The 21,732-nt window shown below is 45.7% G+C and overlaps 2 protein-coding genes across 3 annotated transcripts in view; one reads left to right on the top strand and one right to left on the bottom strand.

The window, feature by feature from the left end:
* Positions 1 to 3,568: 3,568 nt before the first annotated feature.
* Positions 3,569 to 21,732, top strand: part of SERPINE3 (serpin family E member 3) — a 32,167-nt gene continuing 14,003 nt past the window's right edge. Inside the window, exons 1-5 of the mRNA XM_032611215.1 lie at positions 3,569 to 3,716; positions 4,983 to 5,243; positions 10,231 to 10,464; positions 12,266 to 12,469; positions 14,401 to 14,599. Coding sequence (XP_032467106.1) covers positions 4,988 to 5,243; positions 10,231 to 10,464; positions 12,266 to 12,469; positions 14,401 to 14,599 — 893 coding nt within the window. The 5' untranslated portion in view covers positions 3,569 to 3,716; positions 4,983 to 4,987. The remainder of the gene's footprint in view (positions 3,717 to 4,982; positions 5,244 to 10,230; positions 10,465 to 12,265; positions 12,470 to 14,400; positions 14,600 to 21,732) is intronic.
* INTS6 (integrator complex subunit 6) overlaps positions 14,683 to 21,732 on the bottom strand; it is a 111,423-nt gene continuing 104,373 nt past the window's right edge. The window contains exons 19-20 of one of the 2 annotated variants that reach the window (XR_004346673.1): positions 20,917 to 21,071; positions 14,683 to 15,263 (exon numbers count right to left, since the gene is read on the bottom strand). The gene's annotated coding sequence lies outside the window, so the exon portion shown is untranslated. Of the gene's footprint in view, positions 15,264 to 20,714; positions 21,072 to 21,732 lie in introns of those variants that run through there. The other variant, XM_032611210.1, reaches the window with a different exon arrangement.

The following is a 21,732-nucleotide window of genomic DNA, read 5'->3' as shown; positions in this document are numbered from 1 at the left end:
AGAAAAACCATAATTCAAAAAGATACATGCACCCCAATGTTTGTTGCAGCACTATGTACAATAGCCAAGACATGGGAGCAGACTAAATGTCCATCAACAGAGGAAGGGGTAAAGAAGCTGTGGTACATATATACAATGGAATACTACTCAGCCATAAAAAAGAATGAAATAATGCCATTTGCAGCAACATGGATGGACCTAGAGATTATCATACTAAGTGAAATAGGTCAGACAGAGAAAGACAGGTATCACATATGTGGAATCTAAAAAAATAATACCAATGAACTTATTTGCAAAACAGAAACAGACTCACAGACATAGAAAACAAACTTATGGTTATTGAAGGGGAAAGCAGGGGCAAGGGATAAATTAAGAGATTGGGATTAACAAATACACACTACTGTATATAAAATAGATAATCAACAAGGACCTACTGTATAGCACAGGGAATTCTATTCAATATTCTCTAATAACCTATATGAGAAAAAAATCTGAGAAAGAATGGATATATGTATATGTATAACTAAATCACTTTTCTATACATCTGAAACTAACACAACATTGTAAATCAACTAAACTCCAATATACAATAAAATTAATTTAAATGGAAAAAAGATGATTTTAATAAATAGAAAGACATTTTATAGTCTTGGATGGGGTGATTTAATATTATTAAGACATTAATTCGTTCCAGAATAATCTGTAGATTCAGTGCCATCATAATCAAATTTTAGTTGGATTTTTTGAAGTATTTAATAAACTTACTTTAATATTGATTTGGAGTAATAAAAGTCTATAGGAAGCTGAATCAGCATTGAAAAGGAATGGTAAGGAAGAGGAACTTGCCCTATTACATAATAAGATACATTTCAAAGCCGTAGTAATGAAAACAGTTTGATAGAGATAAATGGACCAATGGAATAGACTAGAGAGCTCAGAGATTTAATAGATGAGAGAAGGGGCCTACAAATCAATAGGAAAGGATGATTTGAATACATCAAAATTAAGGATTTCTTTCTAACAAAAGACATCATAAGATAGTTAATAGATAATGGACAGAAATGGAGAAGATATTTGTAATATCCAAAATTGACAAGGGATTTATACTAGATATGGACTGCAAAAATAAGAAGAAAACCCAACTACAATATAGAAAAATGGTAAAGGATATGAACAGGTCATTTCAGAAAAGGAAACACAAAAATAAGCATACGACGGCATGCTTAAAATCATTGGTGATCACCTAAATGCAAATTAACTCAATGAGATACAATTTTGCACCTATTACACTGGAAAAATAAGAGAGCTGGGAAGTACCAAGGAATGTGGGATGTTGATGGAGTGTAGATGGGTTTGAAAGTGATTTGCCTTATAGTTTATGCCTATAAAAAATCAGGTTGTGAAAAATTAAAAACTATAGTTAAAAAGGTGCTGCACCTCATAGCTGCCTGTCTACAGGAGAGTCACCATAGCATCCCTGGTGAATGTGGACAGAGTGGACACACATTATGAGCCAGGAGAGTCTGGGCTCTCCACCAAATGTCTTGGAATCCCACAGCCATGAGGGATTTTAAGAGCCCCGTGGCTCCTGAAAGACACCACCAGAACTGTGGCAAAGAACATGAGCCTTGGCATCAAGGCGGCCCTACGTTCAAACCCAGCTTGGCCTCTAACTAACTGTGGGAACTTGGGCAAGTACCTTGAGCTCTCTGAACCTGTTTCATCCTCTCCAAAATGGCGATAATAATACATTCCGCATAGGACTGTTGTGAGGATTCATTGCAATTATGAATTGAAAGGCTATAACAGAGTATTTGGAACACACTAAGCGCTCAATAATGTTCACTAGCTTTGTTGTTATAATTATGATAAATACCTTCAGGAATGGAGTCTCCCTGAGCAGTGTAACCAATATCCCAGCAAGGCAGAAACAAGCATGATAACCGCTGCTTAAATGGTCAGAGAACAAAGAGACTTACCCAGGTTCACAGCTGAGCACACACACGAAAAATTGCTGCCCATCTTTCATTTCATTCACACTTTGAAATGTTTAACCTACACAGGAAATATTTTTTGTATGTTAACTTCCCTGGTATTTTTTTCTTGAGAATGTAAAAGCAATTTAGAATGATACATTCTTAGTGTCAGGTAGGAAGGAATGCTAGCAGAAGTCACACAGCTAGACTTTTTTGAATTTGGGAAACCTTTTCATAAGCATCTCCCCAACTCCACCACTGGCAAAGAGTGAATCAGCTTCTGCTCAAATAATTGCAACCACGGGGAACTCACAGCATTGGGAGACAGCCCTTGCAAGTTACCACGGTCCTCCTCATGGTTGGTTCTTTTTCTTAAAACCGTCAGTATCAACATCAAAAGTCTGCACTCACGGAAAAGACTGTAGGTCCCCTGAGAGCTGAGCCCAGGTTGCTGGTTCACTGCTACATCCACCAGACCTGGCACAGTGCCTTGGAACCTAGTAGGCAGGTAAGAGCTATTGGATGGGTGGATGGATGGATGGATGGATGGGATGCCAGCTCTAGATGCTGTAGAATAAGTTATACATATTTATTCCCCCATCATACTACAACTTAGAGTTCAAAGCATGCAAGAATGCACTATATCTACATGAAAGATTTGGGGAAATTTCATGTGAAACAGTTCTAGAGGTGTAACTATCCTAAGACATATAAACGATTCCGGGCTTGAGTGTCAACAGTTTACTTTAAAGTGAATTACCCACTGATTACAAGGGTGTGAGTAGTCGTCAGATAAAAAACAGCCCCATTCTTTTTCAAATATTAACTCTAACAGGTGCCTGAGAGAAAATTACTAAATCTTCCAAATCTTCTTCTTTTCTTTAGTCATTAACAACATATAACCTACCATGTATTTTGTACTTAACACAACGTCTAAGACCTTAATTGAAATGTTTGAGATTCTGAATAGGTCACAAGGACAGACTTTGGATAGAATCTGCTTATTCTTTCCCCAAATGTGCATTTGTGTATTGACAACATGGTCTCTTTCTCAAACTGAGTCATCAGATTTATTAACTGTTGTATCTGAAAAGAACAAGATTGTTAATAGTACTTATAATATTTATTATATTACATATAAATAAGTGCATTCACTTTTATTAATAATAAACAAGGCAAGTCACCCTGTTCCAAACTGACTGTGCTATATCTTGCATTGGTTTTTTTTTCTTTCTTTCTTTTTTGCAGAATGCCATTTGCTAAAAGTTTCAAGTCATGCCCAATGACTGATTTATTGTTTTCTTCACAGGAGGAGGGGAGAAGCATTAGGTACCTGGTACCCAGCAAAAGCCCTAATGGCAGAGTTATCAGTGAAATTCCTCAAAGTGACAAAGGGCTAGATGAGGGGTTCCTTGCTGGTACAACCAGGTCACAAGCCTAGGAAGGCTTGACGGGTATGGCTGGCTCCCTCCCCAGGGCCCGCTCTGTTTCCGATCTGGGCTTGGCTGGCCGGGCTGTGCTCCTTCCCCTGGCTCTCTGCAGGACCTCAGGCTCCAGGAATTTGGACCGAGTGGTAGAGACATCGCCGACAGAGACGGCAATTACCAGCTTCCTCCCTATGCTGTCTTGTGATTCAAAGCAGATTCTGCTCCACTTTTTAAAAAGGGGAGCACGTTAACGCTGGAGACCCACGAGAACAGAAACAAGCAAGGAAACTCTGACAGTCCCATACAAGAGTCCGTGAGTAAACAGCTCATCTGCGGTGAACCGCGGCTGGGATGTGGTCATGGGGAGCCCAGGGGCATGAAGGTCTGGTTGCTCTGTCCCTTCAGGAGGTGATAGGAGCTTCAGGAGTCCTGGGAACTGGTCATTTCACAATGACCTTGGGCTGGGACCCTCCACCTCCAAACACACACACAGAAAGACCCCCATGTCCATGCACGTCCCTCCCCTTGAGATGCCAAGTCATCCAGGGACTGCCTTTGTGCTCGCCTATAGGATGGAAGAGTTGAGAAAAAGAGGATACTCTTCCATGTGGGGCCTTTATCTGAAATAAACACCTTTGAGTCCAGTGGCTTTACATGCAAATTTCTCATCCTCAAGTGACTTTGGACTGGGCCTCCCTCACACCAATCCTGTCTGACACCAAAGTCGGACAACTTAGCAGAAATTGCTGCAGGCTGTCTGTGTAGCACAGTCACTGAAAACACTTTTTGCTTTACTTTCTTTCCTTTGCATTAATTTCCAACTAATGCACTCTCTTCCTCGAAGGGGTATATTTCTGTAGTAGGAGTTATATTTGTATCATTCTACTCTCTGTGAAAGTGTTCTTTTTTATGAGAATAATTCACATCACAAGAATTCTGATATCCTAGGTACAATTAGCTCATGGCTCGATATTTTAATGTGCATTTATATTCCCAATATTTCATGTGCCACCCATAGGAGACCAGGACTGGAGTCGTGGGCCTCTTTCTATCCTCATGTTTTCTTAAATGAGCCACTGAGCTCTCTAAACCTCATCATCTCTATATTTACAATATAATAACAGCTATCTTGTAAGACTGTTGCAATGATTAACTGAGAAAATATACTAAATCCTTCTTAACATAGTATATTTTTGTTGTTACTATTATTATTAATGATAGACACGGCCCACCTATAAGCTAGCTAAGTACCAAGAAAACTGAGTAGGATGTACTTCTTACATTAATTTTCCAACATAATGGTTTGCTTCTGGTCTGACCTGAGCTTTACCCAAGGTCACACATGTGGTAAGTGACAGAGCAGGCCTAAAATCCAGGCCTTCCGACTCACAGTTTGGTTTCTCAGTATTTCTAATGCGGACACAACAGGATACACTGAAGCATCCGGTGCGAGCGGACAGGGGCGGGTAACAAGCCAGCTGAGCGATCAGCACCCTCGGCCTGTCCCAGCGCCCGATGCCTGCTTCTCTGCAGGATGGACCGGCTCTTGCCTCACTTGCATATCTTCCCTCCACCGCAGGAACCATGAGGTCTGTCCTGCTCGCTCTCTTCCTCCTTCATGCCTGCCCCCCTGGAGGAGCCAGCGACCTCCCTGAGGACCTGACGCTGCTGAGGACGGAGCTCGCGCTTCGCCTCTACCGGATCGTGGCCACGGACGGCAACCGAACCAACCTGGTCCTCTCCCCCGCCGGCGCGTTCATCCCTCTGGAGCTCCTGCAGTTCGGAGCCCAGGGGAACACCCGGAGGCAGCTGGTCCAGGCCCTGGGGTACACCGTCCACGGTAAGCGGGCCGCTGCTCCCCGTACTCTGCTGCCCACGCCCACTGCCCCGCTCACACTTACCCTCCTCCCGTTCAGGCTGCCCCCAGGGGGCAGGCAGAGAAGGTTGCCCACGGGCAAGTGCGCAGCAGAAGGCACTCAAACTCTGCATCGTTACTCCAGATGATGTTTAAGGTTCCCTCTACTCTAGGTTTGGTGGCAATTTCTCAGTTGCATTTCACAAGCCCTTTCATAGTGCTTACTAGGTGTCAGGATGTGCTTGAAGCACTTTACAAATATAATTTAATTCATTGTCCCAACAACCCTATTGAGGTAGGTAATTATCTCATCAAACCTATTTTAGAGATGAGCCCAGTTAGGCACAGAGAGTACAAGCAACTTGCCCAAGGTCACACAGCCTGGAAGCAGCAGAGTTGGGACTCAAACCCAGGCTGTCTGGCTTCAGAGCTCGCACTGTTGACCAACCTGCTTTCATAAATCTGTGACTTCAAGGCAGGGCCATACCTACCAACATAATTCTATGATTATGGGCTTCAGAACAGCTCTGTCAGTGGCAGCAAGAGCCTCATGAATGCCAGGTCAGCCACACCTGGCCCACACTCAGGGCCTGGCAAAGCCTGGCCTTGGTCCCAACCTCCCAACTCCATACAAACACAGACACTCGTGCACACAGCTTTTTCTTCTCTTGGAATAAGATGCCAGTAAAAAAGGATGGAAGCTACAATTGTATAAATTAATACTTTTTAGAAAGCGCAGGAACTAATACCAGGACAGTCATGGCAAGAGCTTCCTTTGAGTTGGAATCTTGAGTTGGCAAGTAAAGGTGAGCCCTCCAAACATCAGGCCACAAGGCACCAGCTGTGCGTCCTGTCCCCCTCCATCCGTACCCTGTCCTCTGCCAAAACAATTCTTGTGGGCCTGCTGGCCAACAGACAAATGTGTTTTCTCTCTGGGAATAAGTGAAGACAAACATAAATTATCAAGCTGAATTTTCTTCGGCAAGTGTATCACGGAAATGCACGTATCCATGGAGTCACTCTTGCATAGCCACATTAGATTCAGTGCAACACAATCCATCAAGTACTTCTGAGCTCCTGCCGCGTGGGCTGGTATTACGCCAGGAATTTAGCAGCCAGGTATGTAAGGAAACCGCTGAACACAAAAGCTCAGTCTCATAGGAACGACGCGCATAGAAACACATTCTAACACAAGGCAGTGAGTGTACTCATTTGAAATAAGTTAGTACAGGGGAGGGAATGATGTATTCCACTGGAAGATCAGGAAGCCTCCCCAGAAAACATGACACCTGAGTTAGGTTATGAAGAATAAATAGGAATATGAAAGAGGGGCGGGCATTTCAGCCTTGAAGCAGATTCTCCCAGAAGTCAGGGTTACGGGGAAAGTGAGAAATGCAAGCGCAGTTACCCTGCAGAGAAAGAGAACTGATGACAGTCAATTCTTTGTTTACAGGGACAACCATGGTACCTGGTTAACCAAATATGATGATTAACAGGGTTTCCATAGAGCCCATTCAAGAATTACCAAACTTCCAGAATTGCTTAATGGTCAGACTCTGTGGAACATAATCCCACCTTTTTTTTTCTTACTCACAAATGGCTTCATTATCTTATGGAGCCATGGTTAATTATTACAAACAGGAATGCGCTGCTTACAGAGCTCTAGTTAATAGAATACCCCTGGATTTCTGTTTGCCACAAAATTGCTCAGAGAATCAGCTGCGTGCTGACTTAAAAACAACCTGCCACTGCCCACCACCCCTGCCCTGGCCCAGCCTTTCTCTTACAAGTGGGTGCAGTCCAGGGGCTTGGGGCACTGTTCCCGTCTGATCAACAGAGATCCATCCAAGTTCACAGTGGGACCCATGGGCCCTGTCTTCTCACTGACATCCAGCCAATAGGTGACCACCAGCAGCTTTGCCAGGATCCCCACCTGCTGGTGCTAAAGCACAGCACGAGTTTCAGAACAGGCACCAGTGATATCCCCCAAAATACCTTTGTTTTCGCCGCATGAGACACACGATTTCCCAATGGTCCAAGTTCGAGGAATTCCCATTGCTTTTCCAGGTAAATTAATAAAGAACGCTTTACAGCTTTCTATTCATCACAAGAATGATGCTGGGAACAGAGGCCTCAGAGACGGAGGTAGCCTGGCCCCTGGGAAAGAATCTTGTCTGATGATGCACATGGACTCACTTTTACAGTCATTATGTCATTTGGTCCTTAGAGAAGCCATATGCAATCGCTAGGCCTCCTAAAGTCCCCATTTTACAAATGAGACGAGTGGTTAATGATTTGGTAAGACTCAGCTCACCCCACAGGCAAGTGGATTCCAGTTCCAGATTTTCTGACTCCAGTCCTACGTTCTTTCCTCAACTCTTTAGCCCCACTGTCAACCACTGAGCAGCTGCAGAAACATATCTAAGCACCTTACCTTCTTGATTTTTCACCAGACTCATCTTCATCACTCTCTCAGCTCAACCAAACCCTTTGCACATCATCCGAAACTTAACCCTCTTTAATCAGCATCACAAATTGCCAACTGAGAATTTTATATACATTAATCTTACAATCCAGAACCCCTCCCCCCGCCCCTGGATTCAGCGTCACATTCAAGACGTTCAGTTCAGCTAATGTATTGAGAAGGAAGGCTCTTTCCGAGCTGGTGTCTCAAATGAGTTAAAAGGCTGGTCTGCAGCGGGACTCAGGAAAATACCATTTCTTCCAGCACTTTCCTGCCACTCTGCGCCATCCCAGGGACCCTCCCTTCAGACCCTCCACCCTCCCCGCTACATTCCTGATCTACTGCAGCCCCCTGGTTTCCCTCCTTCTCGCTCACCGTTCTGTTAGAGCCACCCAGCCCCTCCAGCAGGAAGGACAGCTTTGTAGGAGGGGAGGCGGAGGAGACAGGAATTGAGGCAGCAGTTTCAAGGGCTGGGGCGGAGGGGGGAGCCGTCTGTCACCACTCACGTCAGTCCCTTTTGCCGCATTACAGAGAAGGCCTAGGAAACGCAGCAAAACAGGAGGCTTCGTGAGGCTTTCCCGAGCAGAGGAGCAGACTGTTCCCAGCCCACCTGTCCTTCACCAGAGGGTGGGAGCGGGGGGGTGACGCCGGGTTACACTGAGCAAGTTTATTAATTTGCCTGAGCCCCGGCTCCCTCATCTATACATGGGATCATAATTGCACTTAATTCACAGGGTTGTGGAAAGGGTTAACCATGATCGTGCATGTAGAGCGTTTAACAGAGTGTGAACACCGTCAACCTTCAGTATCTTTTATTCTGACGCTGTCTGTTCATTCTGGCAGCATCTAGAAAAGCACTTCCAATGTGCTAATGGTAGGGACAGAGCAGGCTCAGGTGGAGACAAGATTTCTCAAGCCTCTTGACTCTGCTAATTGGAAGTGCCTGGCTAGAAAGACAGCTGGTCCTCTGGGCCAGAGAGGGTGAGAGGACAGAGAGCTCTGTGACCATCCCCTAAGGTCACGTGACACTGAGGACCACAGAAATGTCTCCGTTCTCCCCTGCAGACAGTCTACATTCTACAGGGACATGATTCCATAAGTACTTATGACCTTCCTCAGTAGAGGAAAATCTGACGGGAATTTTTTTTCATTCATGGCTTTTCTCATTAAAAGAAAAAGCAAGCACTTGAGGAGCAGCACAGTTGTCGACTCTAAGAAGCAGCTTTGGTAGTGAAAGTTCTGTGGAGTAGAATCTGCCCACAACCCCGTTCTGCAGCCTGGTGGCTGGGGACGCTGGTCGGCATATATTCTGTGTCCCCAGAAGGACTCTGGCTGGCACGTCAGGGGTAGGGGGTCTGCTGCTGCCTCTTGGCCTGGCCTCTGTGACATGAAGGATGGGACATGGTGTGGACGGACCCCCAAGCCAAGACAGATCCCTGGCGCCCTGGGAGAGCCAGTAGGGGCAGGGTGGGGCAGGAATAGGGTGCAAAGCCTGGGTGTCACGGGGGAGATTTGTGGGCAGCCACTGGGCCATGCCTAAGACGAAGGGGAGGCCAGGAGGACAAGGGAAGGGCCGTGTTCCAGAGGTAGCCTGCCTGGGAAGGGGTCCTGACTGCTGGAAAAGCCCAGCCTGCACGTCTTGGGAGGATACTCAACTGTGTCGTGACTCGGCAGCAGGTGAGAGGCCTAGCTCCAGCTCCAGATGCCCAGGGCTGGCGGGAGAGACCCGCAGTCGTGAACAACAGTACGAGAAAGAAATCTACTATTGACTATGGAGAGAAGGAAGCAATCTGCTGTGTAAGCCGTGAATAACCAGAAGCCCAGCTGCCGCCAAGAAGGTGGAAACCATCGACTCTCTCAAATGCCTATTATTTCCTCAACATTCTTGCAGGTTCTCGCGGACATGAATAATAACGGGCTGTCTGCTGGGGCTCAGGGGGATGAGGGAATGTAGCACTGGGCTACATTTCTGACTCAAGGTGTTTAGGAAGCATAGTCTCTGAGAGGTTGGTAGTGTTTTTCTATTTGACTTAATCCCAGGCTGATTTCTTTCAAATCTAGTTTCCTCCCCCTCAACTTTTTTATTTATTTATTTATTTATTTTTGTGGTATGCGGGCCTCTCACTGCTGTGGCCTCTCCCGTTGCGGAGCACAGGCTCCGGACGCGCAGGCTCAGCGGCCATGGCTCACGGGCCCAGCCACTCCGCGGCATGTGGGATCTTCCCGGACCGGGGTACGAACCCGTGTCCCCTGCATCGGCAGGCGGACTCTCAACCACTGCACCAACAGGGAAGCCCTCTTCCCCCTCAACTTTTAATCTGTGGATCCAGGCTAATTCCTGAGCAACTTAGCTATGACTTTACCCATTTGACTGTCTATGGTGGATGAACCGTGGGAAATGAGAGTGGAGCCTCTGGGGTCCCATTCCCATGCAACGTGCAAACAGAGCTGGGGCTAACTCCTCTCTTACATTCACCATTTTGATCGATCCCAACATCTTTTTTGCAGACCCAAGGGTCAGAGAGTGGCTTCGAGCTGTTTATGCCGCGCTACCCAGCGCCAGCCCTGGCGCCGAGCTGGAGCTGACCTGCACCCTCTACGTGCAAACGGGGATGCCACTCGCCCCCTGCTTCGTGGAGCAGGTCTCCCGGTGGGCCAACAGCAGCCTGGAGGCAGCCAACCTCAGGGAGCCCAATGGCACCACCATCCTGGCCAACGGATGGGCCCCCAGGCAGACCACAGGTAAAGGAAAATCGTCCACCTTGATGAGGTTAAAGGTGGAGGGCTGAAGAGACAGGTCCTCCCCCCGTTACTCATCAGAAGCCAGGCGACGGGCACTCAGGCCGCCCTCAATTGCAGCAGAACCTTCTCCTGTTGGAAGACCCCACCCTTGAGTGAAGCAAGGCTCACTTTTGGTCCCATTCTGCCCCTCCCCCACCCCCAGAGACACAGGCACACACGCAGGCACACCCAGAAGGGCGCTCTTCAGAGCCTCCCACCCCCAGCCGAGCCCTGCAGGCTTTGTTCCATGCAGTGCCCCCCAGGTATGTTCCCACTGAGCTCTGTTCTCATCGACAGCTAACTCCCTTCAGAGCAAGAGGCAGTAGGAGCCCCAAAAGTGGTATCTTGGGAATTTAGCTTAAGGAAATACTTGTATGTAATAAGACGTTTAGCCCAGTATTATCAAAGAAAAAGACTGATAAATAACCTACCTGTCCAGCAATTAGGGATGATTCAATGAATTATAGCACCTACATATCATGCAGCTGTAATTACCATCAAAGATGATGAACATCATTACCATCTACTGAGTGTTCAGTTTATTTATCTAGCACCCTTCTAAGTGCTCCGTGCCTATTAGCTCAGTTCCCCCTCACAGTAATCCTAAGATCTAAGTGCTATTATTGGCCCCATTTCACAAACGGAGAAACTGAGGCACAGAGAATTGTGCCTCCTGCCCTGCACCCGCAGAGCCAGGATTCTAACCCAGGCAGTCTGGCTCCAGCATCCTTGATGATTACAAAGGTTACACAGAAATAGGGAGAACGTTGAAGACCCAGTGCTTAAAAGACAGAACAGGGAATACGTACTTTACGAATTGAGAACAATATGTTTGCCGGCAGGAGTGCAGAGTTAAAATGCAGACGTTAAGATCTTTATTGATGAGGAGGTTTCCTCTCTTTCAGTTTTCTCCAACGTTTCACAATGTCTTTCAATTTACTTAAAAACGTTTAACTCCCTGTTGCAGCTGTTGTGCTTCCGGGAGACGCAAGGCCACGGTTTGCTGCTGTGAACCCCGTGGGTAGGGGTCGGTGCGGCGCCGGGGAATGGATGGTCCTCCAAGAAAGACGGGTAGTTGGTGCCCCGAGACCGGGGCCAGGCTGCTTGGGTTCAAATCCAAGGTCTCTGTCTTGGGTAACTGGGCGGATGGTGACTTTGTAGCTCACAAGTATGAGACCTTGGACAGCCTATCTGAGTCGTGGTGCCCCATCTTTAAAACTGGGAATAACAACAGAGCTGGCAGGGGGAGTTGGGGAGCGTTTGCTAAGCACTGAAAACAGAGCCTAGCGCAAAGTGTGTGTTTAGTAAATGAATAATGAGCTGGAGCAACGTGGCCGCTTGACGAGTGGCCAGCCCGCTCCGGAATTTCAAGCCCATGCCCTGGATGTTGTTGTGTAAACAAAGGCTCTGCCAGGCATGAGGCCCAGCAGCATTTGGGGCCATGGGGGGTGGAGGGTAGAGGTGACACTGTGCAGCGTCTCCCATCACAGCGCCCAGCCCCTCCCAGGGGGCTGTCTGAGCTGCGCAGGCCTCGCGCTTCCTGGGAAACGGTCCCAGCCGGAACACAGCTGGAACAAGCCAGGGCATCCCAAGCTGTTCGGAAAAAAATTAAAGCATGGTCTCCAACCACAGCTCGTTACAAACACTACAGTTCCACAACTAAGTACTAAAAAGCAAGCTACAAACCCAATTTCGGGGATGCCTCAGCCGGGTGTGCACGCAAGCGTCAGCATCACAGCGGCGCTCCGCTCTCTGCTTGCAGGTGAGCGTCCCGGGGGCTCCACCTGGGAGCAAGGCGGCGGCGGCGTGGACTCCGCACAGCTGGTGCTGGTGAGCACCGTGTCCTTCCAGAGTGCCTGGCGGCACCGATTCTCCTTCTCGGACACTCAGCTCCTGCCTTTCACCTGCGCCCAGGACGTCGTCCTCCAGGTCCCCATGATGTACCAAACGGCCGAGGTCAACTACGGTGAGCCACGAGAGCCCGGGAGGGAGCCGTGAGGGCAGGAGGGGAGGCCTGCCCTGAAAGGATGGAACCGAGCATCACTGCGATACCCTCGGCTGTGCGGGGCCCACGGAGGAAGGACAGACCAGGGAGCCGGAGACTATCAGGATAGTGAGGGGGCACAGGGGGAAGAGAAACCAGATTTCATGCCTGGCCTTTCCTTCTGCGCTGAGTAAAGGGGGGGACTTAGTGTGAAACCAAGAACGTCTGGGCAAATCCCTTCCCCTGGCAGTCACTCCCGTAAAATGAACACCGGCCTCAGTGTTCAGTGCTGAGAAAGGATGGAAGGTTGAGAGTCCAGTCTAGAAGGTTCTCGAGAGCATGTCCACCCGAAAGTGCCACTGGCCTGAAATACCAGGGTTCTCTGCCTGCCTACCCTGCCCACTGTCACTCATCCCCCTCGCAGTGGAGGTACGCCAGGCTGCCCCCCATCCCAGCAGACTAGTGAGTACTGTGGATGCTCCAGTGGGGCCCCAACGAGGCCAGGGAGGGAGGGACCCCGCTGCCCATCCCCCACTGCCCTGCCCCCTACACACCTCCTCTCCCCTGCACCCCGCCAAACCCTGGTCTGCAGGCTCAGCTCCCTCCGGCTTGTGGGGCTAATTATGTTGTTATTCACTAATTAAGCCAGTGAGACTTGAATCAGTGTTTTAGGAACTTCGGTGTTTAGAAAACTTGCCGTCATCCTGCTTTGATTCCATACAGGACCCTTGTGAGCTCTCAGTGAATTTATTCATTAGTTTATTCAACCAGTACTTATTAATTGAGGTCAAGTAAGACGGGAATGAAAGAACGTCTATTGAATAAGTAAAATATACCTTTACAGCGATTGTAGTTCTTGCTCCTAACATTTCCCCATCGCTGCTGTGACCCAGGCTTGATCCGTCCGCTGGGCGGTGGCTGGCAGGCAGGCTCTGAGAGGCTCTTGCTTTCCCCAGCGTACAGTGGCTGGCACATAATGGAGGCTGAGCAAATATTTATTGAACAGACACAATAAGGAGTATGAACCACGCCCCTGTCTTTCCCCACTGATCCTAAGATTTTGCCTTAGTGACCCGCCAACTCAGCTGTCCCTCGACATTAAGGCCCAGACCTCCCCATCCTCCCAGGGAAGGGATCAGGCCTGGAGCTCCACCCGAGACCGGGGCTGCCACAGACCGCCAGGTCTCCCCAGCCCAGCTGGATGCTGCATGTTACTTGCCCATCTTGCCCTGTCACTGAGTCTGGCCACTGCGTCTGCATTCACCAGCAACCCTCGCCGGGTCTTCTGATCTCTGGCCATCTGGGTCTGCTGCCACCGTCCCATCACAAGCTTCTGAAATCAGGCTCTGCCCAATGGCCTGGACTTGTCCTCAGCCAGCCAGTGCCATTGCCCACAAGCTCCCAGCTGTCCATCCTGAGACCTACAGGGTACAAATTACATCAGGTCAAATCCAGCCCGGACTTCTGTTTCGTTAGGCCTGTGCAGTGCTTTCGAAATTGAGAAATTTCCCGTGACATCTGGGTTTAGAGCTTTTGTCGAAAGATAGGAAAATCTGGCACAAAGAGCCTGGGTCCTGACATGGCAACAACAAGCCAGGATTGGACTGGCTGCCCCTTTAAGACAGGCTCTCCCGTGTGCCATCCTCCCCACCCTGCCCAGCCACTGTCGGCCCTGGGGTTCAAGCCCCATGAGAATATCTTAGAGATGTTCTAGGTCTTAGGAGTAGAAAAGATGGCCACAGCTACCCACAGTCTTCGGCCTCAAACTGCTCCCTGAGGCAGAGGTGGACACCGTGTTTGTTAATAAAATGCAATTTTTCCACTTCTGTGAGCTGGCCCTTCCCAGGGTCTGGCACTGTTAGGTTCCCTGGACTCCTGGGACAGAACTAACCCCCCATCCGCTGAATCCCCAGGCCAGTTCCAGGACCCCGCGGGCCATCAGGTAGGGGTGCTCGAGCTGCCATACCTGGGAAATGTGGCCAGTCTCCTCCTGTTGCTGCCGAGAGACAGAGACACGCCACTGAGCCACATTGAGCCTCACCTCACAGCCAGCATCCTCCACATCTGGACCTCCAGCCTGAAGAGAGCCAGGATGGACGTGCTCCTGCCCAGGTGAGCAGCTGCGTTGTCGTGACGGGGGGCTCTGCAGCCTGCTTCAGTCAGCCAGACCTGGAACCCAGGTGGCCCGACTCAAGGGTCTGTACAGGTACCTTGGAGGAATGTGCCCTAAATCTTATCACATCCTAAGAGTATACAAACATCATTTTCAAAACCAAAGAGGCAAGATCGCTTATGCAGTTGAGCAAATACAGATATAATTCTGATCTGAAGGCAAATTAAAGCATACGAATTCAAGACTTTAGGTCCTTGTGCTGAAAGTTTTATTCTTTCTAAATAAAGGTGAGCCTTTCTTTAAGAAAACCCAATGGGTACCAATACAAAACCCCAAGAGGTGAAAAAGTTAAATGATGGTGCTGGATTTTGCTTCTGCAAAACAAAACCTATTTGCAAACCTCATTACTTTACAAAGGATTCCTCAACGAACATCTTTAAATGATAAGCTTCTCCGGTACATTTGAAATCAGAGTAAATGCGTAATTAATTTGTACACCAGCATCAAGCAAGAAAAGTATCCGAGGGTTCATTTGAAGCATGTGGATTCTTCGTGTGCCTTCCCACTGGCCGCCTTGGGCTCCTCCACTGACCAGGCTGTCAGCAGCGCTGAGCCAGAGGCCTTGGCAGTGGTCCCTCGAGGAGTTAAAAATAAGTCCAGGCACTGGAACAAAAACACACAGAGACCCAGTGAGTGAAGGGCCAAGGTCTAAAGCGGGATCCGGCATAGCGAGGGCAGAAGGTGAACTAAACTCTAAGACAAAGCCTATCTCTCCAAGCAAAATATTTAGACCCCCAAATCAAAGTCCAAAGACTGGCTATTTCAACAGATCTCTCTGGCATGGAGCAGAAGCAGCCCTGATCTTTCTGTTATGTGTGAGAGAAGCTCAGCAAAGGAGGAAGAGCGTTCAAGGCTAAAAGTGGAGAGAAAATGCAGCCAGGTGCAGGAATTTGCTACAGTCTTTTTGAGCGTATGAGGCAGATGGCTGGCCTTGTCCTGGAGCAGCTGGTATAAGGAAGAGGCCCCAGGGAGGTGCCTAGCTCCATTGCGAACTCTTCACTGGTGCTGAATCCGCCTTTAGAACTTGCAAACCCTTGAGGAATGATCCTAAAAAACTTTGGAGGACAGAGAAGGGACAGGAAGGCAGAGGTCACAGTAACCCAAGTATTGCTTCACACCTGACCTCATCCAGATTAAAAAGAAAAAAAAATTAATCTCCCTAAGACCACCTGCTGTCTGAGAAGGATAGAAGACTTTAGGGAAATAAAACTCCCCTTCCCTATTAGGGCTATTTCACAAGCAAAACTAACCAAGTTTTAAAAAACTAGCTTTAAGCCCTTTAGGGAATAAAGAAGGAAGTAAAAACTATTTTAATAGGTCTAGATTTGGGTACGAAACTTTGGACCATGGTAGACGCAAGTCAGCTTTTGGGCAAGAATTTTCCTCTAGTTCCACAAATCATTGATTCATCACTTAGTATGACCTGCTCTAAAGTCAGCCTGCATATTTTACTTAGCAAGGGCCAAAACTAGGGCACTCTGTGGGTAGCCAGGCAAAAATTGTATGGCAACGACGTGAGCCTTCTGGTTAAACATCACCAAGCAGTGCAGCAGTAGATTCTGGATGAATTATGATATCTACCTTCCAAAGTAAACTTTTATTTATAAAGAAATAAAATGGAATATATAAGGGCTGTCAGTCTTCATTAGGAACATTACCATACCAAAAGAATAATCAAGAAAACCCACAAGAAAGGCTAATTATGTCAAATATATATTTGTTTAATGAGTAAAACACTTAGTTTTTAGGTCAACAAAGTGGGAAGCCAAACAATGAGCATTTTTTTCTTATGTTAGACATGATATGTGCATTTTCTTAAACCCACCAGATCTCATAAATCCCAAATGAGCTTGCCCTTCCTTCAAGGAGCTGCTGATCATCACCATGTGCATTTTGCGCTTTTCTGAGGGTGTTTTCTTTCTTCCTTTTTAAATTGAGAGAGAATTCACATACCATAAAACCCATTCTTCCAAACGGATTTACAATTAAAGTGTACAATGCAGAGGTTTTTAGTATATTTGCAAAGTTGCGCAACCATCACCACTATCTAATTCCAGAACATCGTCATCACCTCAGAAAGAGACTCCACACCCCTTAGCAGTCACTGGCATCCCCCTCGCCCCAGCCCTAGGGAATCTACTTTCTCTCTCTGTGGATTTGTCTTTTCTGGACATTTCATGTAAATGAAATTTTGCAATACATGGCCTTTTCTGTCTGGCTTTTTTCACTTGGCATAATGTCTTCAAGGTTCATTCTTGTTGTAGCCTGTGTCAGTACTTCATTCTTTTTTTTTTTTTTTTTTATAAATTTATTTATTTTGGGCTGCGTTGGGTCTTCTTTTCTGTGTGAGGGCTTTCTCTAGTTGTGGCGAGTGGGAGCCACTCTTCATCGCGGTGCGCGGGCCTCTCACTGTCGCGGCCTCTCTTGTTGCGGAGCACAGGCTCCAGACGCACAGGCTCAGTAGCTGTGGTGCACGGACTTAGTTGTTCCGCGGCATGTGGGATCTTCCCGGACCAGGGCTCGAACCCGTGTCCCCTGCATTGGCAGGCAGATTCTCAACCACTGCGCCACCAGGGAAGCCCCAGTACTTCATTCTATTTTATGGCCAAGTAATATTTCATTGTGTGGATATACTACATTTTATTTACTCATTCATCCACGTATAGACATTTAGGTGCCAAGACACTTTTTGGCTTATTTCTGTTTTTTGGCTACCACAAACATTTGTGCACATTTTTGTGGCTATGTATTTTCAATTATTTGGGGTATATACCCTAGGAATGGAATTACCGGGTCATGTGTTAGCTCTATACTTTACAGTTTGAGGAACTACTAGACAGTTTTCTAAGTAGCTGCACCATTTTACACTCCCACTAGCAATGTATGAGGGTTCCAGTTTCTCCATATTCCTGTCAACACTTGCTATTGTCCTTTTTTTCCCTAAGACCCTCTTCATGTTTAATGTTTAATGGGTACAGAGTTTCAGTTTGCGATGATGAGAAAGTTCTGGAGTGGATACTGGTGGTGATTGGACAACAGTGTGAATGTACTTAACACCACTGAATTATACACTTAACATTGTTAAAATGGTAAATTTTATATAATGTATATTTTACCATAATTTTTTTAAAGGCCCCTCTTTATGGAGGCAAGGGAGATAGGGAAAGGGCAAAGACTGCCTTCCCAAATTGTGGATTAAAGAGTAGGGATGTTATAAAGCTTGCACTCAGGAACTGTGTCGTTATTCTTAGTTACATTAGTCAGGATGCGTTCACCTCCTCTGCCCTTCAGCAATGCCCTCCTCTGTGCTTTGGCCTCCTCCTCAGGCTGGGGGCAAGTCACTGCAGCCTGGGTGACCTCACAACTGTGTGTGACAACAGCTGTAGGGGGAATCCCCTGTCTTTTTGATTAGAGCCATTATGGCACGTGAAGTGGTCTCTCAGTCTGACTTTCATTTATGTTTCCCTAAAGACTACTAATGTCAACAATGTTTTCATGTGCTTGTTGGCCATTTATACATCTTTTTTGGAGAAATATCTGTTTGAATTCTTCGTTCATTTTTAAATTGGTTATGTGTCTTTTTATTGTTGAGTTACAATAGTTCTTTCTATATTCTAGATACTAGCTCCTTATTGGATACATGATTTGTAAATATTTCCTCCCATTTTGTGGGTTGTTGTCTTTTCACTTTCATAATGGTGTCCTTTGAAGCACAAATGTTTTTATTTTGATAAAGTTTAATCTATTTTTGTTGTTGTTTCTTGTGGGGTTTTTTGGTGTCATACCTAAGAAACACCATTGCTTAACCAAGGTCACATAGATCTGTGTCTATGTTTTCTCCAAGAGTTTTCTAGTTTTCACTCTTATATTTAGGTCTTTGATCCATTTTGAATTAATTTTGGGTATGGGATGAAGTAGAGGTCCAACATCATCCTTTGCATGTGGCTTTCCAGTTGTTTCAGAGCCATTTATCGAAAAGCGTATTCTTTCTTCCCATTGAATTTTCTTGGCACCCTTGTCAAAATCAATTGGCCATAAGTGTATAGGTTTATTTCTAGACTTTCAATTTTATTCCATAGGCACAAATATCTATACTTTTGCCAGTACCACACACACTCTTGACTGATTACTATAGCTTTTTAATATGTTTAGAAATCAGCAAGTGTGAGTCCTTCAACTTTGTTTTTCTTTTTTAAGATTGTTTTGGCTATTCTGGGTCCCATGCATTTCCATATGAATTTTAGGATCAGCTTATCAGTTTCTGCCAAATAAACAGATAGAATTTGGTAAGGATTTTGTTGAATCTATAGATTAATTTGGGGAATAATTTCTTTATAACAACATTAGGAGTTTTAACCCATGAACACAAGATGTGTTTCATTTTATTTAGATTTTCTTTAGTTTTTTCCAACAATGTTTTGTAGTTTTCAGTGTACAAGTCTTGCACTTCTTTCATTAAATTTATTTCTAAGTATTTTATTCCTTTTTGATGCTATTTTAAATGGGATTTCATTTTCATATTGTTCATTGCTAGTATAAAGAAACACAGTTGATTTTTGTATCTTGATCTTGTATCTTTGATGAACTCACCTATTAGTTCTAATAGTTTTTTCTGTGTGTGTGTGTGTGTGTGTGTGTGTGTGTGTGTGTGTGTGTGTATTCCTTAGGATTTTCTATATACAAGACCAAGTCATCTGTGAATAGATATACCTTTACTTCTTTCTTCTGATTCTGGATGCATTTGCTTTCTTTTTCTTGCATAAGCGCCGTGCACACCCTTCAGTACAATGTTAAATAGAAGTGGTGAACATCCTTATCTTGTTCCTGATCTAGGGGGAAAGCATTCAGTCTTTCACTGTCAAGGATGATGCTAGCTGTGGGAGTTTTATAAATGCCCATTTTGAGGCTGAAGAAGTTCCCTTCTATCCCAAGTTTGTTGAGTGGTTTTTGATTTTATGAAAGAATTCTAGATTTTGTCAAATGCTTTTTCTGCATCTCTTGAAACGATCACGTGGCCCTTGTCCATTATTTCATTAATATGGTGTTTTACCTTGATTGATTTTCATATGTTGAACCCACCTTGCATTTCTGGGATAAATCCCACTTGCTCATGGGGGATTTATATGTTGCTGGATTCAACTTGCTAGTATTCTGTTGAGGATTTTTACGTCTATATTCATAAAGGACACTGGTCTGTCGTTTTCTTGTGATATCCTTGTCTGGTGTTGGTAAAGGGTATTTTTTTTTAACTCAGGATATTTTTGTAGCATTTCTTCTGGACTGGCCTTCGTAGCCATACAAAAGACAAATCACTGTCGTCTTTCATAGTCATACCTCGCTTTTACTGTTGTCTTTAGTTACTAAAAGTGATATTACTCAGTTTTATCACCTACCATAACCACCATACTTGGCTTCAAATGTGCCTTAGCTCTTTCTCAATATCACTGCAAAACAATAAAACCACAGTGGTAGCAATAAAGTGCATGAGCTGCACTGGGCATTGTTCTGAAGACTTGACAAGGACTGTTTTATTTAATCTTCACAAAGCTAAGAACTAAGCACTAGTATTAGGCTCGTTTCACAAGCAAGGAAACTGAGGCAAAGAGAGGCAAAGTAACTTGCCCTGAGTCCCTCAGGTAGTAAGAGGCTGAGCCAGCTTTCAGACCCCAGCACTGGATTCCCAAGTTCATGTTCTTAACCACTGTGTTTCAACATTGAGAGTTCTCGAAAGCATGCAGTTTAAGGAAGAAAATTTCAGAAAAGGTGATCCAAAATTTTTTTGAGAAATATCATCATACTTAGAGAAAGCTTGTGCCTTTTTTTGAAACTATTGAACAGATTCAAAACTCACATATACGAGAAAATCTGATTCCTTTGTTTAAAATATTGGTTACATTGTCTTGTATGGCAGTGAAGAACTTTGATATTGTGCAGTATTTTTATTCTCCTACAAGTTCCGCATGGTTTATAGAAACGACCATCTAAATTCCATTTTGAACTTTTTTATTCTCAAAGAAAAATAATGTCAGCCGTAGTTTTAAAGGCTCCTTCAGCGTTAAAGTTTCAAACGCCTTGCCCTTGAAGAAACATGAGGAAGTTGGCGTGCTGATTCTTCCCGCTCTCGGGACTTGCTAGGAAAACCAAAGACCCACGCTGCACACAGCAAACATGAAAATATGTTGTATCAAAGATAAACACATTAAATGAGACACTCTATCAATTGGCAGTTAGTCAACAACTTCTTTTCTGCACCTACTGTGTGTGAGAAGCCACCCGGGATGCGAGGTAGTGAAGTGTAGATGCCAAGAGCACAGGTTCTGTGCTCAGCCGCATCTGAGTTGAGCTCCACCACGTACTCAGGACGTCCTCTTGGGCAAGCTTCTTAAGCTCTTTAAGCCTCAGTTTTCTCATCTGTAAAATGAGGATAATAATAACATAGTTACGTGAAGATGAAATGAGAGTATGCACATAAAGTACTTGCTGTAGTGCCTAGCACATAGTAAGTACTCATTAAACATTAATTATTATGAGGAACTAAAAACTGACCAGGCTCTCTTCTCAAATAGTTTACAGTATCATAAATAACAGTAACAGGAAGCAGAATGTTCTATACATCTGAAGAGTCGAACAAACAAAGTGTTTAGGGCTTCCCTGGTGGCGCAGTGATTGAGAGTCTGCCTGCCAATGCAGGGGACACAGGTTCAATCCCTGGCCCGGGAGGATCCCACATGCCGCGGAGCAACTAAGCTCGTGTGCCACATCTACTGAGCCTGTGCTCTAGAGCCCGTGAGCCACAACTACTGAGCCCACCTGTTGCAACTACTGAAGCACGTCTAGAGCCTGTGCTCCACAATGAGGGAAGCCACTGCAATGAGAAGCCCGTGCACTGAAACAAAGAGTAGCCCCCACTCGCCGCAACTGGAGAAAGCCCGTGCGCAGCAACGAAGACCCAACACAGCCAAAAATAAATAAATAAATAAATAAAATTAAAAAAAAAAAACAAAGTGTTTAAAGGGGCCTTAAGAACTGACCGTTACAAAACAGCTGGGGAAGAGGAGGGGTAACAACTGAT

This window comes from Phocoena sinus, chromosome 18, assembly GCF_008692025.1.
Source record: "Phocoena sinus isolate mPhoSin1 chromosome 18, mPhoSin1.pri, whole genome shotgun sequence".
In the NCBI taxonomy this organism is placed as follows: domain Eukaryota; kingdom Metazoa; phylum Chordata; class Mammalia; order Artiodactyla; family Phocoenidae; genus Phocoena; species Phocoena sinus.
The sequence above is the reverse complement of the archived record's forward strand: the minus strand, read 5'-3'. Positions and strand labels throughout refer to the sequence as shown.